The sequence below is a fragment of the Lepidothrix coronata genome, unplaced genomic scaffold (genome assembly GCF_001604755.1).
Source record: "Lepidothrix coronata isolate B3197 unplaced genomic scaffold, Lepidothrix_coronata-1.0 Scaffold310, whole genome shotgun sequence".
Classification (NCBI taxonomy): domain Eukaryota; kingdom Metazoa; phylum Chordata; class Aves; order Passeriformes; family Pipridae; genus Lepidothrix; species Lepidothrix coronata.
The window spans coordinates 417,395-433,543 of NW_016690490.1; the positions used below are offsets into that span (position 1 = coordinate 417,395).

Below are 16,149 nucleotides of genomic sequence, written 5' to 3' on the forward strand. Positions count from 1 at the left end.
CTTTTTCTCATCTGATAGGGAAAAGGAATTTAATCTTTAATTAATCTTTATCTATTCCATGACCGGAGGAACTGAGAATCTGTAATACATATCTTTATTTTATTTCAGGACACATACAGTGGTCTGATTGGGCCTCTTGTAATTTGCAGAAAAGGAACTCTAGATGAAAGAGGTCTAAGGAAAGACATTGATCGCGAATTTACTCTTCTGTTTATGGTGTTTGATGAAAATGAATCCTGGTATTTGAAAGCAAATATTGAAACATACCTTCATAAGAATCCCGATGATTTTAATTCCACTGAGAACTTTGTAGAAGGCAACAGCATGCACGGTATGTAGGACTCAGTGGCTGCAGCCAAGAGGACAGAGGTTTATTTTTAGGAAAACATTGAACTTAGACTGCAGTTACTCAACCATGTGAGAACTTCATAAACTGCAATGCTGGAAACAAAAAGATTTCCTGAGGCCCAGCCAAGATATTTTTCTAACAAGATGGTTTAGTTGTATACACTTGGGAAGAGGCTGGCCTGCCAGACTTCCCTTGCTATTTGGGAGCCATGTTCTTCACAGGCTTGTTCTGTAGGAGTGTAAGGATGATATTTTAAAACTGTGGTTGTAGTAGCAACCAGCCCAGGAGCCAGGCAGAACAGACTGGATGGGGACACAAACAGCCCTGGCAAAGCAAACTTCTCTTTCTACAGGTGGTACCCATTTTGGCAACAATTCTATTTTCTTTTTTTGCCATGTAGCTTCTCAGCAAAAATCCTGTTTGTTCAGGAGTTCAATCTCAACCAGTAAAAAACTGATTTGATGCTTTTCAAGACAATGTTTGCTGATGTATACTTACACGATTTGGAAACATGCTGAAACAAAAGCATGACTGTTTCCCCGCAGTGGCAGTGGGTCACTATGGAGAGCCCTTGCCCTGACCATACATGCCTGTCCCCTCTCTGCCTGGCCACTCCTTCTTCCCCAAAAGTCCGAAGTGCCTCAAATGCAGGTTATCATCATCCATAAGATGGCCAGTTATTAATCATCTCTATTATGTCATTCTTCCAGCAATCAATGGAAAGATTTATAACAGTCTCTTGGGTCTAACAATGAATGAAGGTGACAGGACAAACTGGTATTTGATAGGAATGGGCAATGAAGTGGATGTCCATACAGTTCACTTCCATGCACAGACCTTCATCTTCAAGGTTAGTAAAATAAATCAAAGTAAAACTTTTATAATGTGATGGGAAATTTCTGAAAAAAACCAAACCAAACCAAACCAGGTTCCAGCCTTGTTTTGTAGCTTGGGCATGGAGCCCTGGGCTGATGCTGAGGTTGGTGGGAGTTTTGATGTGAAGGAAATAGAAAATGAATTATATTCTTGCAAAGCTTCTATAACTCTGAGGCATATTCATGTTATGAAACAGGAATACAGGGCACTATTAGAGGACATGGTTAAGTGGGTTAAAATACGTGTTTACCCATGGGTATAAGGGAAGATACAGGGACAAAATTAGAGCTACACCTGCTTAGAGTACGGTTTTATGTTGTGATAGCTTGCAGGCAGGACTACCTAAAAAAATCTGTCTTTCAAAGAAACACCTCTGCTCATCCAGTATCTGTAGTCATCAGGAGGAGTCTCCTGTTGTTATTTAGTGGATTAAATGAGAGGTGTCCACAGACCGCAGTTTCCCTGGATGAGACTCTCTTAGAAATGTACAAGAAGCAGCATTTCATCTCCCTTGAGGAGCTGGAAGTTTAACTGGAATATTTCAGTGCTTGTGGGGTTATTTGAGGCAACTCTCTGCTTTTTCCTTGCCACAGACAGATAAGGACCACAGAGGAGACGTATATGACCTTTTCCCTGGGACTTTTCAGACAGTTGAACTCGTAGCAGAAAACCCTGGAACATGGCTTCTGCACTGCCATGTAGCTGATCACATCCATGCTGGCATGGAGACAACCTACACCATCAATAAATCAGGTGCAGTATCAGAAACTTCCTAGGACTCAGAGATGGTATTGCAGCACATTTGGATGAATGGAAGGCAGGGAAGAAAGGAGGAGATCCAACGTCACCGCTGCACCCTGCACACACCCCCCCAATGACATGGCAAAGACAGTAATCTTTGCTGCACTCTGCAACTTAAAAACAGTTGGTGCTTCACAAGTGCCCTTCTGACACAGTGGCAGTCTGTGGACCATTAGTCATCCACAGGTGGTGCAGAAAACATCTGCAAAGCTGGTTTTCAGCCCTTTTTGCCACACAGTGAGTGGGAGGGCCTACAGACTAGCATGACTCTGGTTCCTCCTTGTGATCACTGCTGACTCACACAGGTAGAGACCAGCTGAGATAAAAGATGCTCCAGAAAATGATTGTTCATCTTGTCCAAGAAATAGGCAATCCCTTGACTAAGAAAAGTTGGCAAACCCTTTGAGTGGTGCTGGTCCCTTCCACCACATGTGAGTGAAGCCAAAAGTACTCTGTGAGCCTCTGCATCACGTAACTTCACTAAACATCGGGATCTGGCATGTCCTGCCTGGGTCCCCACTGTGCTGTCTGCACTCCTCTGCAGGGGTTGTGCCAGCAGGCACTCATACCTGTAACCACGTAGCAGCAGGATGAAAAATGTAATGGCCAAATGTATCCAAAATATTCCTTCCTTGGATAAGGTGAGTTTATTTTATACCACATATTCCTGTGGGCTGTGAAATTTCAAATGAACAAGCAAGTGCAGAACTGAATCATGGAATGGTTTGGGTTGGAAGATGCCTCATCTAGTTCCAACCCCTCTGCCATGAACAGGAACACCTTTCATTAGGCCTTGAACATCGCCAGGGATGGGGCATCCACATGTTCTCTGGCAACCTGTGACAGTGCCTCACCACCTTCATCATAAAAAAATTATTTCTTATGTCAAAGCTAAAACTACCCTCTTTCAGTTTAAAACAGCTACTCCTTGTCTTATCACCACAGTAAACAGTGAAGTAACAGAGATGCCTATAGAGAAGGGGGATGTTGCCCATGGAGCTGCCCAGAGCAACAGCTGTGCTGATCTAATCATGATTTCTGTTCAGATCAACTAGGTAGAAATAATTAAATAAAATCAGCATTACTTTTTTTCAAAGAGAAAAAATTATTTATTAAGGCTTTCAACTTAACTATGCTTTTCTTCTCCCTGCACAGAGTGGAAAGTTCCATCAGAAGGAGGACTCACAACTGGAGCATACAATACAACTACTGCAACAAATAGAATCACTGAAAAGGGTAAGGATTTTTTAAATTGTCATTTCAAATTCTTCAGATTCATGCGTAGCTTTCTTATCAACAACTTCTCTTTTAACAGATGATGACAGCAAGGGGGGCAATTTTTTTGGCAAAACTCTGAGTCCTGGAGAAACCAGCCTGATACTTGCAGTTTTTTTTTTCATTGGACTTGTTCTGCTGTCAACGGCATTAATCTTCTTCTGCCTCGTCACCCATCAAGGAAACAGGATCCATTACATGGCTCTGCATGACAAAAGTGCACTTCTGACAGATTCCTTGTAAATGCCCGCTTTTAATATCATTCACAGGGCCACACTGGATTTCACAACATAGAATCATAGAATCATAAAATCATTAGTGTGGGAAAATACCTCTAAGATTACTGAGTCCAACCATTAACCTAATACTACCAGGTGACATGCTGCTAATGAAACTGGAGCAAGGCCTATGCTGATAGTCCTACCCCATAGCCATCACTCACAAAAGTGAACATGAGCTGTAGGGCTCAGCTCTGAGAACCACTTACCACCCACCACCACTTCCAGTTCTCTGGAGTTCAGTTGAGCTTTGCTGAGATCCAATCCAGCAGCTGAGCAGAGCAGCACACCTCTTGGCATCCACATTGGCTACACAGGATTTCCACAGGAGTAAGGAGCAAACGGCAGGGCATTCATGCACTCTGTGCAGAAACATGGGGCTCACACTGGGAAAAAAACACCACCAGGGACTGTTTTAAGTTGTTGGCTTCTGAAGGAACAGGCGTGAATAGTAAAGTCCCTGCAGTTTCCCAAAGTCTGGCTCAACGATTTCACCAACATTTAAGTGATTCTCCCTTCTTTTTCTTCCCTGTCAAATGAGGAAACTCTGCAGTGGGACAGATTTTTGAAGGCATTTAGGGACCTACCAACATATTTTAGCACCTGATGGGTTCAGCAGTGCCCCTGTTGATAGCTTCTAACAGCTTTTATTAATCTCTTTAAAAATCTAGCCCTGAGCAGCCTCCAAGAAAGTTAGTTGACTTTATAATTGCTGCTTGTTGTGATCCTGATTCTGTATCTCTTCTTTGCACCAAGCAGCACCTCACTCCCTACCTGTAAAGAAGCCATCAGGAGGCTGACCTTTGTGCTCTGCGAGGGAGACAGGCAGAATCAGGCCATGTTTAGTGATACTTGAATGTTTATAGCTCATTTTTAGTTAGACAGTGCTCATTCTTGCCTGCTCATGCCAGCTATAGGTCTTGCAGAGGAACTCCACAACAAATGCCTTTGTGAAACTGTTTATCCAAATTTGATTTTGAATGTAAATTCAAGTTGCTGGTGGTTTTTTTTTTTAATTTTATTTTTTCCACTTCTGTATTTTGAAGTATATTCAAATGCAGGAAGCTTAGCTGTGTTTCACTCCTGCTGTAGCTTAATGGTGTCCTGCACTGATGTCCAGTCAACTAACATGTTGACGTTTCTTGGATGTTTCTCAGATGTTTCTCAGTTATTTCTCGATTCTTTTTCTCCTCAATCATTTAAGAGCACACATGAGGCAGAACTGCAGGACTGAGCCGTAATAGAATTTATATCATAACAACAAACACTTACAAAATCCTTCTCAAAATCTTCCATTTGAGCTGGCAAAACCAGATACTCTAAGCCCTTCCATCTTCTTGTTTTGTAAGCATTAAAATTGGGGTCTCCTGTTCTGTGCAAAAAGACTGTCTGTCTATGCAGAACATTTGTTCTCTGTTTACATATAAAATTAAAGCCTTTCACTTAAACATGCAATATTAAGAAAGGAAATTATTTGGTACTTCCCTTCTTGAGTAGCTAATGCACCTGATGTTCTAGAAACAGAGTTATAAATATCTTTTGACTGTAGAAACTAGCCAGCCAAAGTGATTATAATGATAATAAAAAATCCAGTTATTTGTATGGACCTCCTGGCACAATTCTCAGCTGGATGGTGGCCATGAAACAAGAACGAAGCCTCCGAAGGGCCCCAGGACGTCACCACTGCTGGACCAGTGACACAGCCTGCCACAGAGATCATGAAGCATCACAGAAAGCTTAAAGCACTGAGTTTACCATGGCCTGCCTGGTGCAGGCAGCCCTGTGCCAGCTGTGCCCTAACACTTGTGATGAAGGACAGCATTTCTGTTGGTCTGAAGCACCAGCAGGAACAGAGTTAAGAAACAAAATGAACAAAAGATCAAGTCACTAGAGCAGGCATGTTCTCCACATATTGCTACAGGCCCTCAAGTATGAAAGATCTGGATTATGAACTCGGGTAGCCGTTGGGAACTGTCCTAGAACCGAAAAGTTTCCAGAGCAATAGGCAGCTCTATCAGTCCCACAACACAAGCTGGGCTGAAACCATTCTAAAAAAAACCAAACCCAAAAAACAAACAGAAAAGTGGCCAAGGGAACAAAAGAGAACATGGAAGAATTTAAACTTTTTTTTTTTACTAGAGAAAATTGTGCCTTGGGAAGGTTTTTGAAGGATTCAGTGCATAGATAAGAGACTTGGAAGAATATAACCTGCTTACATTTCCATAAGATGTTTGAGAAGGTCTTTATTAAAGCTTCTTAAGGAAATGAAATCACAATGAGATGAGATGAAGAGTCCATGGAGGTTAATTAACTGGTTAAAAGGCAGTGAAAAGTGGTCAGATTTCATGTTGACAGTTACTCATGGAGTGCTACAAGTACTTGCTCTTCAGTATTTTCTGTAATTGTTGTGAAAAAGGGTGGCCAAGTTGAGGGAGAATCTTAAGTAAATGTAGCATGAAAAAATAAGTGATAAAAAGACAAAATTTAGTACCAATACATTTACAATATTACTTTGTGGAAAAAAGCAATCCTAGCCTTATGTGCATCATACTGTCTAAGCATCTCAGAAATAGGATCTTATTTGTAGTAGTTTAATGGCAACATTATGTCCAGTTTTTTTTAGTGGGTGGAAGGGCAGTTCAATACTAGGAATCACTAAGAATTAACACAGCAAACCAGAAAACCACTTAGTACCATTACATAAATGTCTGAGGCACCTGCATCTTGAATGTAGCATGGGTCAAATCCCCAACCACATCCAGGCAGCAGCACAAGACCAGCACAGAATGAACAAGAAAGGGAATCAGTGTTGTAGAAGAGTTTCCATATGAGGTATGATTTCCTTGGATTATGGCTTGGAAAAAATAGAAAGGAAAATTGAAAACAGATAGGATGGTGGGTTTGTAAAGGGACAGTTGAGTGGAGAAGGGAGCAGTTTGTCCTTTTTGGCAGAAGCAATGAGCTGGGGGAGCGTTGCATGAAAGCACAGAACAGGAGTTAGCTCTTCATGGGGCAGACAGCCACCTCTGTGACTCCTGGGCTGAGAGGGCTGAAGATACTCCAGGTTTACAGAGGTCCAGAAACCAACAGGAAAAATACAAGGGTGAAAATTAAAGTTATTAATTTTCTGACTGACTCTCCCAAAAAGTGACCTCAGAAGTGGTGATCAAACAGTTTGGGTAGGGAAAACACCACAGCACATGGTGGTAGGTTAGTGGCTTGGAGCATCTGTCTGACTGTGCTGAGACAGCTGGGGCTCATCAGCCTGGAGAAAGTGGCCCAGTGGATCTTCACAGTGTGTGCAAACAGTTGATGGGAGCATAGCATGGGTGGAGCCAGGTTCTTCTTGGCGGTGCCTTGTGAGAGGACCTGAGCAGATGGGCACAAACTGTGACACAAGAAGTCTCCATCCAAATGCTGCACCTGGGTCAAGGCAATCACAGATATGAGTACAGACTGGGAGAAGAGCTCATTGAGTGAGTCTCCTAACTGGAAGTTCTCATGGATAAAAAGCTGGACATGAGCCAACAGTGTGCACTCACAGCCCAGAAGGTCAACTGCATCCTGAGCTGCATAAAAAGCAGTGTTGCCAGCAGGGCAAGGCAGGTGACACTATCCCTCTGCTCTCATGAGACACCACCTGGAGTACTGCATCCAGCTCTGAGTCCCCAACATAAGGACATAAACATGTTAGAGCACATTCAGAGGAGGCCACAAAGATGATCTGAGTGAGGGCTGGAGCACGTCTGCTAGAATACAGACTGAGAGATTTGGAATTGTTCAGCCCAGAGAAGAGAAGACTCCACAGAGACCTCACCATGGCCTTCTAGTACTTAAATGGGGCTTATAAAAGAGAGGGACAGCAACGTTTTACAAGGATATGCAGTGATAGGACAAGGGGGGAATGGCTTTAAACTGAACAAGGACAGGTTTAGATTAGCTATTAGGAAGAAATTCTTTCCTATGAGGGTGGTGAGGCACTAGCACAGGTTCCCCAGAGAAGCTGTGGATGTCCCATCCCTGGAAGTGTTCAAGGCCAGGCTGGACCGAGCTCTGGGCAACTTGGTCTAGTGGGAGGTGTCCCTGCTCACGGCAGGGGATTGGAACTAGATAATCTTTAAGGTCCCTTCCAACCCAAACTATTCTGCTATTCTGTGACCCCTGGGGACACCCCACGGCGCCCGGCATGGCCCAGATCCCCTGCTCCGAGTTGGGAGGGCCGCACGATCCCAGTTCCCGCCAAGAGGCGCGGCCCAGCCCGGGCACAGCATCCCCAGCTTCGCCATGCCCGGGCGGGACCGGTCCAGGCTGCGGGGGCGCTGCGGAGCCGCGCCGGGCGGAGCCGCGCCGGGCGGAGCCGGGCACAGCCCAGCCCAGCGTAGCCTAGCACAGCACAGCCCAGCGCAGCACAGCCGCGGCGTGCCGGGCCAGGCAGGGCCGTGCTGAGCTGAGCCTGGCCACGCCGTGGCCGCCATGGCCATCGCGCACATCGCCACCGAGTACGTCTTCTCTGACTTCCTGCTGAAGGAGCCGCCGGAGACGCGCTACAAGGGGCTGCGGCTGGAGCTGGCGCTGGACAAGATCGTCACCTGCATCGCCGTGGGGCTGCCGCTGCTCCTCATCTCCCTTGCCTTCGCTCAGGAGGTCTCCATCGGTAACCCCGGCAGCCCCTCTCCCGGCCCGCGGCAGACAAAGGGCTCGGCGGGCGGGGGGCGGCGGAGCGGAGCTCGGGGCGGGGGGACAGCGCTCCGGGGGTTCCCGCTCGGGGCAGGGCGAAGGGCGCCTTTGAGCCGCGGGGAGGAGAGCTGCCTTCCCGGGGAGCATCCGTGGCAGCAGGCGGTGCCTCCGTGCGGCTCACCCAGGTGTGCTGGGCTTCCCAGCCAGCCCTCCCTGCGCTTCCCGGTGCCCTCCTCCTCCCTGGGGCGTTCCCTGGCCGCTGCCGTGCTCCAGCATCTCCCGAGCAGGAGCCCTATCAGCCCAGCCACCTCATCTTCGCCCGTGGGAGCGATGGGGAGCGGTGGAGCCGCGCTGCCCTTTGTTTCCGAGCGCAGTTCAGCCTGGAGCGGGAGCGGCGAGCCGGGATGTGCCCCGTGAACTGCCCGTCTACTGCCGTTCCCGGCCCTCGGGGTATTTTGCAGTCAGATCTCGAGGTCGTTCAGCAGCTGTCAGGGACAGGTGGCACGGAGAAGGGCTGTCGGACCTCTGCGTTTGCACTGCGGGGGCACAGCGGTGCCGTGAGGCTGGTCACCGGCAGGACGGGCAGTGGGAGAGCTCTCCAAAGCTTTCCCTTGCTCTGCTGTGCTTCTGCAACTGTTCCAGTTCAACTTCTTGTGGGACTCGGTAAATGAAGCTGTGCTTTACAGGAAAAGGGCCAAATTCCTAATTATTTTGCTATTTTTTTTTTTACCCCTATTCCCAAGTTACAGAAGTACTTGTGCAGCAACCCTTGGTGTGGGGAGTGGAACTAGATGATCTTTAAGGTCCTTTCCAACCCAAGCCGTTCTGTGATTCTATAAGAATTACTCTGCATTTAAATAGCACTATATGAATGAAAATTTCAAAAGTGAATAAGCATTACTGTCCATTTTGATACAGGTGTGAATCACAGGACTTCCACCCTTTCAGAAACAGTTTGATTTGCTGCATGTACCTGTTGATTGGCATTCAGTGTTGTATAGCTGATCTACACCATCTATAGGATTGAGTCAAGTGAATATCAGAAGAATGGAAACTGGAATAGGGCTGCAAATTAGTGGTGAATCTGTGCATAGCATTAATCAGATACCAGACTGCTAAAGAGATAAGATGCCTCAGACTGCTGTATTCACATTTAGCTACACATGTGTTGCAGTAGGTGTGGGTTTGACCCAGAGCACTGTGGCCCACAATATCTGCACAAGAGAATAAAGGACAACCAGGCTGGGAATACTAAGACCAGATCTGAGCCCTCCGGCTCCTTTGGTCGTTCAGAAACTGGATGTATACAGCCATGTTCTGTACTCTAACGGCTGCTTTTAGTTTTAAATCTGCTACTGATTTCTTCCTCTGCACATTTCTTCCTCTTAAAGCAATGAAAAAGAAGGGTTGCACTTCCATATACTAGCTTGTATGTGGGCCCTTTAGTTCTTCTTTCTGCTTCTACTCTAAAAGTGCTAGATCCAGTTTGAAACAATGCCTGTGTATCAGAGTTTCTTTTATTTCTTTCATTTTCTTTCCTTACATAAGGAGTGAACACACAGTTGAACTGCATAGCTCAGTAAAATGTGCCTTTCTTTCAGATGAATTAAGTTCTCATCTTTCAATTATTTCAATATTCAACTACTTCAAATTGAATCTGTGACTGCAGTAGATTCATAAAACAAGAATTAAAATGTGTGCTACGTCTTGCTTGTGCTTTATTTTGCTTATAATCCCGAGAACCTGTTAGAAGAAAACATGGGGTTAAAAATTGAGCTCTTTTAGTTGAAAAAGAAATATGAAAGTAAGTATGAGAAATACATCCAGCCCCCGGAGTGGGTGAAACTGCACCACGTGGTTTCCATACAGAAAGTGATAGTATATCGGCCATGCTGCTGTTATGGCTGTTGCCTATTTCCCACACAGTCCTCACAGCTTAGCAGGCTGGCTGCTTATGAGACATCCCAAAGCTCTTTCCATTAAGGCTTTTGGGGAAACAGAGAGGGTCTTGGGGTCTGGATATGCCCAGTTCTGTGAGTTCTGGTGTTCAGCCAAGGATAAAATAAGAGAGCAACAATTGGTTTCAAACACTTCCTGATGTAATCATGCTTTGAAAAAGCTCAGGAGTGCTAAACTGAGAGAAAATGTCAGGGTCCATTTTTAGGTCTGAAAAAGAGCAACTCAGAGGTGGATGTGAAAGTGTTTGGTGGAAACACCTGCCTCCGGGTACAAAAACTGAATACCCTTTCCAAAAATGAATGCTCAGCTCCTATTTCTGTTGGGATAATTGTATTCTTCCCACCTCAGATTCTCTTGGCATCTCATCCTGTCACCTTTCCTTCCCTCTCTGCTTTCCTTTCCAGTGCAGTGTGGTATTAGCTACCAGTAATTTTCCTCCACCACCCAGTTACTCTTAATTGTGAAAAGTGATTAAAATACTTACAAAGGCCATGGAGGTTTTCTGAAGCCATGAAGTAACTTTTAGTTTTGATAGAAGTTTCAGGAAACAAATGAGATTCCAGCTGAATTGCAGAGGATTTCTCTGCCAGGGGCATGGAAAACCCAGCTGCTACGCCCAGCCAGGGAGCACTGAGGAAACTTCTGAGGTTAGTGCCCATACCCTGCTTCAGCACCCTTCAGGGGCAGGAAGAGATCTAACCTGAGTTTACTTTTGGCTATATTTTAGAAACCCAGATTTGTGAGCATTGTAAGCTGGTTCTGGTAGTGCTTAGCTGTGATTGAGCCATTCTCTGCTTGCCATGGGAATCTTTGCTGCTTGAAATCCTTTACCTGCTATCTCTTTGCAGCTAGGCCTTGTTTTATACAATTTTTGTAATTTTATATATACTGGAAATGTGAAAATGGAAATAATAATAGAATTGTGAGTATTGTGTTGTACATGCTTATATTTCTTAAGTTATGGCTTGATATTATTTCCTTATATTATTTGGCAGTTCCTGGGTAAACATACTACAGATGAGCAGGTATTATTGTAATAGAAACCATCTAAATGAAGCTAAATCATGTTTTTAATAAGAATAGGTCTGAGTTGGGATTGAGATTCCAGTTTTTGAACTCTATGTGTGTATATTGTGAGATGTGCTTTCTTACTGTAAACAGCTCGGTTGAAAACATAGATATTTATTCCCAAGGCACTGTTTGGAGCAGGATACCACAGCCCTAAGCAGGTAGTCAGACGAGCAGACAAGAAATGGAAACAAGCTGCTTAATTTTGGCAGCTGTTTCTAAGTTAGTTTTGGGGAAAGTATCTGGCTGTCTTGGGTTGAAGCTGAAAGAAAAGCAGATGTGAGAGCTGTCCACTCAACATTTGCGTCTTTTCCCATAGGAAGGCAATTGGGAATTGCTCATCTGTGCTTATCACCAAATGATGTTGTTTGACCTTTTGTGTACAACAGCTTTCAGGCACTGCTGTGCAGTGGGCAGTGTGTGCTGGCTGCTTTCACTGCAGCTTTGCATGGGAGGTGATAGCTGGGAAGGCATAAGAGGAGGGAGGGAGACAACTGGAGAGGGGAGAGGAAGGGAATTTTGTGGTGGCCACAAAAAGCAGCCTTTACTATGTTTGATTTGGATGTTGGTTGTGCATGGCTCATGCATAGCTGGGATGAAGTAATCCTTGTGTTTTAGCATCTCTGTTTGTTTTATCATATAAGAAAACACCTTGGAAACCTTTTCCAGGACACATAAACCATCACATATTGAGTGAAGACATCTAAGAAACTTGGTTATAGTCATCATGAAGGCTTGGGTAGTGCTACTGGCTTATGAGTTGTGGCAGGATGTTGGGTTAGGAAGTGCCTGGCCATGGACCAACCCACAGCATCTGCATGAATCTGTCAAAATGTCAAAATGAAGATTTGCTGCACTAAAAGCATCTCATATCCCACTGATGGTCTCTGGTGCATCCTATCCTGCTGGAGGGTGCTCAAAGGTGGGAATGTGTAGCCTTGCCCTACCCTCTACACACCACAGGGTTAATGTCCCCATTGACCACTTTGAGCTTTCCCAGTGGTGACAATCCTTGCTTGCTCTTCTCAATTTCCACCTAATTTCTGGGCATTTTTTCCCACACTTTGTTTTTTTTAGTTCACATCCCTGCGGTTGGCTGCCTGTGGGATTCGAGGTGCTTTGGCCAGCAGGAAATGGAGGGTGTCAGTGGGGAACTCTGGGTGCCACATCCCAACAGCTTCTGTGGGTGCTACGATGGCAGCAGTGCCCATCTGCAATAACCCTTATTGCGTGTCCAGCTGTCTCTCGACACAGGTTAATCATATTTCTCAAACAGTCATAAGAATAAAATATATAAAAGGAGAAAATTGAGACACTAAATCACAACAAATACACAAGAAAAAACAGTCTTAACTCTTGAATTAGGCTCCTTTCCTTTCCTGCTACCCCCTCACTGGCCCTCTCTGCTATGTCCCTTCCCCTTCTGGTTCACAAGTTGGGGAGGCTTTTGGGAAATAATCCTATCTTGTGACTTCCGTAAGAGCCGGGGGTTAAGGCTGGGTTCAGTTTTAATTAGGCAAAAGACTATTACTATGGCAGCTGGTGGCTGAGAGCTTGAAAAACACCTCCCAGTGCTGCTGAAGCAGGCTCTATGCTAATAGTTGATGTTTGCACACCTTGCATTTAATTCAGCAGGATGCTCTGAAACCCAGGGCCTTAATGACAGAACTGAGTCAACAAGTGTGTGAGTAGCCTCAGTCTGGAGCAACCAGAAAGGCTGTGAACTTCTGTCATCAGATATGCAGACCCCAGAAGCATGTGCTGCTCTTTGGCATATAAGGAGTGCTCAGGACAGACTAGAAGTTCCAGCATCTGGCACAGGCCTGCCTGGGGAGCCAGGACAAACTTGTAAAAGCATTTACTTTAATCAAATTTAAATTGTCATTGGGTGAACATCTTCAACTGTTGGTAAGATTTTTTTCTGTTTAGCTCCTGCAGAGCCAGCTTTATGTTTCCTATGGGAATGATGGTAGGCTGCTTTTGGTGCCAGAGTAAATTTAAAAAGCATCACGGTCCTCTGATGTTGCTTGAGATTTGGGGTATCACCAATGTTGGCAGTGAAGCTAGATGGTCATCGCCACCATCTTGAGAAGTTTCTCCTTCAGATGAAGGGAAAGTTTTTTCTTTTTCCTGAAGTCTCACTGGAGTGAATTTAATTCACAAGGTTTTTTTCCCCACAAATCAAAAAACCTATCACTCTGAAGGCAATCCTTGATAAACACTCAGATCTTTCATCACTGTATGATTTTGAGACTCCTTTGAGAGAAAACTGGCAGCCCCATGGAGAGGGAAAGATACTTGCTGGCTTCTCCTGCATCACATGAGTGTTACATTCTGCTACTACTCCGTTGCCAAAGTAAACCTTAGGGAACAAGGTCTTTTCTCCAGTGCACCCATTTGTGTCTCTCCATACTTCGTTCTTCAATGTGGTGTCTATTCTGTTTCACCCAACCTGCCACTTTTGGTCTATGAGAAGCATCTATAATCTAATAGAATCATTCCTACTGGTTTGCTCTTAATGTGTGTGTGTACTCCCACACGTAAATTTCATTCTTCTTTGGCATGCATTGAGATATCTTTTGTCAAATTTTAAAATATTTTTTAATGTTGTTGTGGAGGATGTAACTTTGGATGGTGCCTGGCAGTCTGTACATGTGTACCTTGTTTTTCTTGTTTGGGTTTTTCTTTAGTGGCTACTCAAGTGCATAATTCTTGCTAGATAAAATCAGATGTTTGGGTATCATGGCTAGTTCATTTTGCCTTTTGGAAAATTACAGCAATAATTAATGGCTAGGTTTTCCTCCAAGCTTATGCAAATCTTTTTTGCAGTGTATTAGGAAACAAATAATTACTGAAGGCTTAGTCCTGTAAACTACAACCATCTGATCCTGGTTCAGGAAAAATAATTCAGCATCTGATTAACATGGATTCTTGGAAGTACTCTATTGCAGAGAGCTAACTTTGTTAATTAGATGGGTAAGTCAGCAGAGAGATGATGAGCCACTGGAGAGGAAACCGGTCTGGCTTGCTGATTTTGCTCTCTCTTTGGTGAAGGATGCAGCCAGAGAATGCTGAGCCCTTGGCTCATCCTGCCTTGCACCCCAGCAAAGCAGTCAAATATTGAACAGGTACTGTCCTTCAGATTTGAGATTTTTCCTTGGGATTCTAAGAGTTTATTTTTGTAGGTAGTTTTCCTTTTTTCAGAAAACACCTACGGGGCAGTAGGGTGGGAATCACAGATGTGTCTTGTATCCTGCTCATTTAGCATTGATAGCAAAATTTCCACCTCCACTAGGCAAAAGGAGCCAGAGTAGGTCCACTGCTTGCATATCAATTCTGAGAAGTCCTAGCTGGGGCTGCGACATTTTCTTTTAGGCACCTGATGGAGGATCCTTTCCAAATGAACTTGCAAAAGTTAGGCAAAGTGGATGCAAAGCTGTTATCCCAGGGCAAAGGATCTCCACCTGTAGTCATGCTGGCTTTTACAGTGCTGTATAGGAGCTGCAGAGGAGCCAGCTGCAGAAGAAGAGGGTTGTCCCGGTACAGACATGGAGGAAATAGCTGGAGGTTTGTTGGCAGAGCACCCACGAAGACGTGCCACAGCTGGGTGGGGCGACAGCTCGTCCTCAGTGCACGCCGGCTGCAGTGACTCAGGCTTGTACTCTGCACTTGGTTACATGCCTGCAAGTAATCCTTGCTGCCAGCGAGCAGCTCCATGTGGCAATCTTATCACACTTATAAAAGTGACATTTTATTACATGTGGCTGCACACCTGTTGCTGTCTTAGGTTTCTGCAGCTCTTTTGGGTGGTCTCTCTTTAGGATACCATAGTAAGTGGCATTTTTTTAATCCTCATTTGTTTGCAAAAGTATAAATCAGTTGCTCCCTCTCCAAAGCTGATTTAGGACCAGGCATTGCCAAGTATAATGGTAAATTGGCCAAAGACTGCTTTGACAACTGCTTAAAAAATGCAGTCATTTGTTATTCCTCATCCTTCTTGCTGAGTATTTTATATCCATGTTGTTATTATGAACTTGTCTGCTGCTTTTCTCTTTCCCCATCTATTACATGTGGGAGCAAAAGATGGGAATGGCTTCATGTCACCAAGCTAGGACATTTTTCCTTTGATAGTAGAGGACTAATAGCCATTCATAAACTAGCTGTGTGCATGACTGTACACAGTGTGTCTGTGGAAGGCATTTGGCCCTTTGCCTAATTTCTTCTCCAATGAAAACTACAGATTTTCTTTTAAACTTCCTCCAGAATAGCCCAACATTAAGTTAATTATCACTATAGATCTATTGCTATTATTCCTTTGGAAGGGAGAAGGAAGGAAAAAAGATGGAAAATTGTGACCGTGTTCAGAGACATTTAATGAACTGTGTTCTGTGTATTATGCACAAAAACGTATTCTCTGTTTTAAAGTCTTAACATTTATCACTATTACTGCAAAGTTGTAATTTACATTAACAAGTGTTTACAAACAAGACTGCAACTAGTTAATTAAAAACCAGTACAACAGCTGGAGTGTCCCCAGCTTGTGCTTGATGTTGAGCTCTATCTGCTTGGCTCCCAGGTCAAGTTGCCAGAGGTTTCCAACCTCCATGCTGAAACACCAGAGTTTAGAAGAGTGATGTTAACTGCTCTGCTGCAGCACTGGCATCGCTGGAGCTATTGTGGTATGAAGTTGTGCACATGACGTTATGGAGAAGGAAGCTGGCTGCCTTTTTCATCGCTAATTTTGGAGAAGGGTGCTGTTTGCCATTTTCCTCAGTCCTGCCTTTTAAACACTCCACCACTTTCAGTGGTGTCTCACCCGTTAAGGAGAATGAACACATGGAATGTGTTTCTTGTTGTGGATACACA

At 44.5% G+C, this 16,149-nt stretch overlaps 2 protein-coding genes across 2 annotated transcripts in view; both read left to right on the forward strand.

The window, feature by feature from the left end:
• Positions 1-3,544, forward strand: part of HEPHL1 (hephaestin like 1) — a 32,928-nt gene extending 29,384 nt beyond the window's left edge. The window contains exons 16-20 of the mRNA XM_017837780.1: positions 109-331; positions 1,060-1,199; positions 1,819-1,978; positions 3,182-3,262; positions 3,342-3,544. Of these exons, the coding sequence (XP_017693269.1) occupies positions 109-331; positions 1,060-1,199; positions 1,819-1,978; positions 3,182-3,262; positions 3,342-3,544 (807 nt within the window). The remainder of the gene's footprint in view (positions 1-108; positions 332-1,059; positions 1,200-1,818; positions 1,979-3,181; positions 3,263-3,341) is intronic.
• A 4,508-nt stretch (positions 3,545-8,052) lies between these two features.
• The window catches only part of PANX1 (pannexin 1), a 20,964-nt gene continuing 12,867 nt past the window's right edge, over positions 8,053-16,149 (forward strand). The window contains exon 1 of the mRNA XM_017837781.1: positions 8,053-8,577. Within this exon, the coding sequence (XP_017693270.1) occupies positions 8,053-8,577 (525 nt within the window). The remainder of the gene's footprint in view (positions 8,578-16,149) is intronic.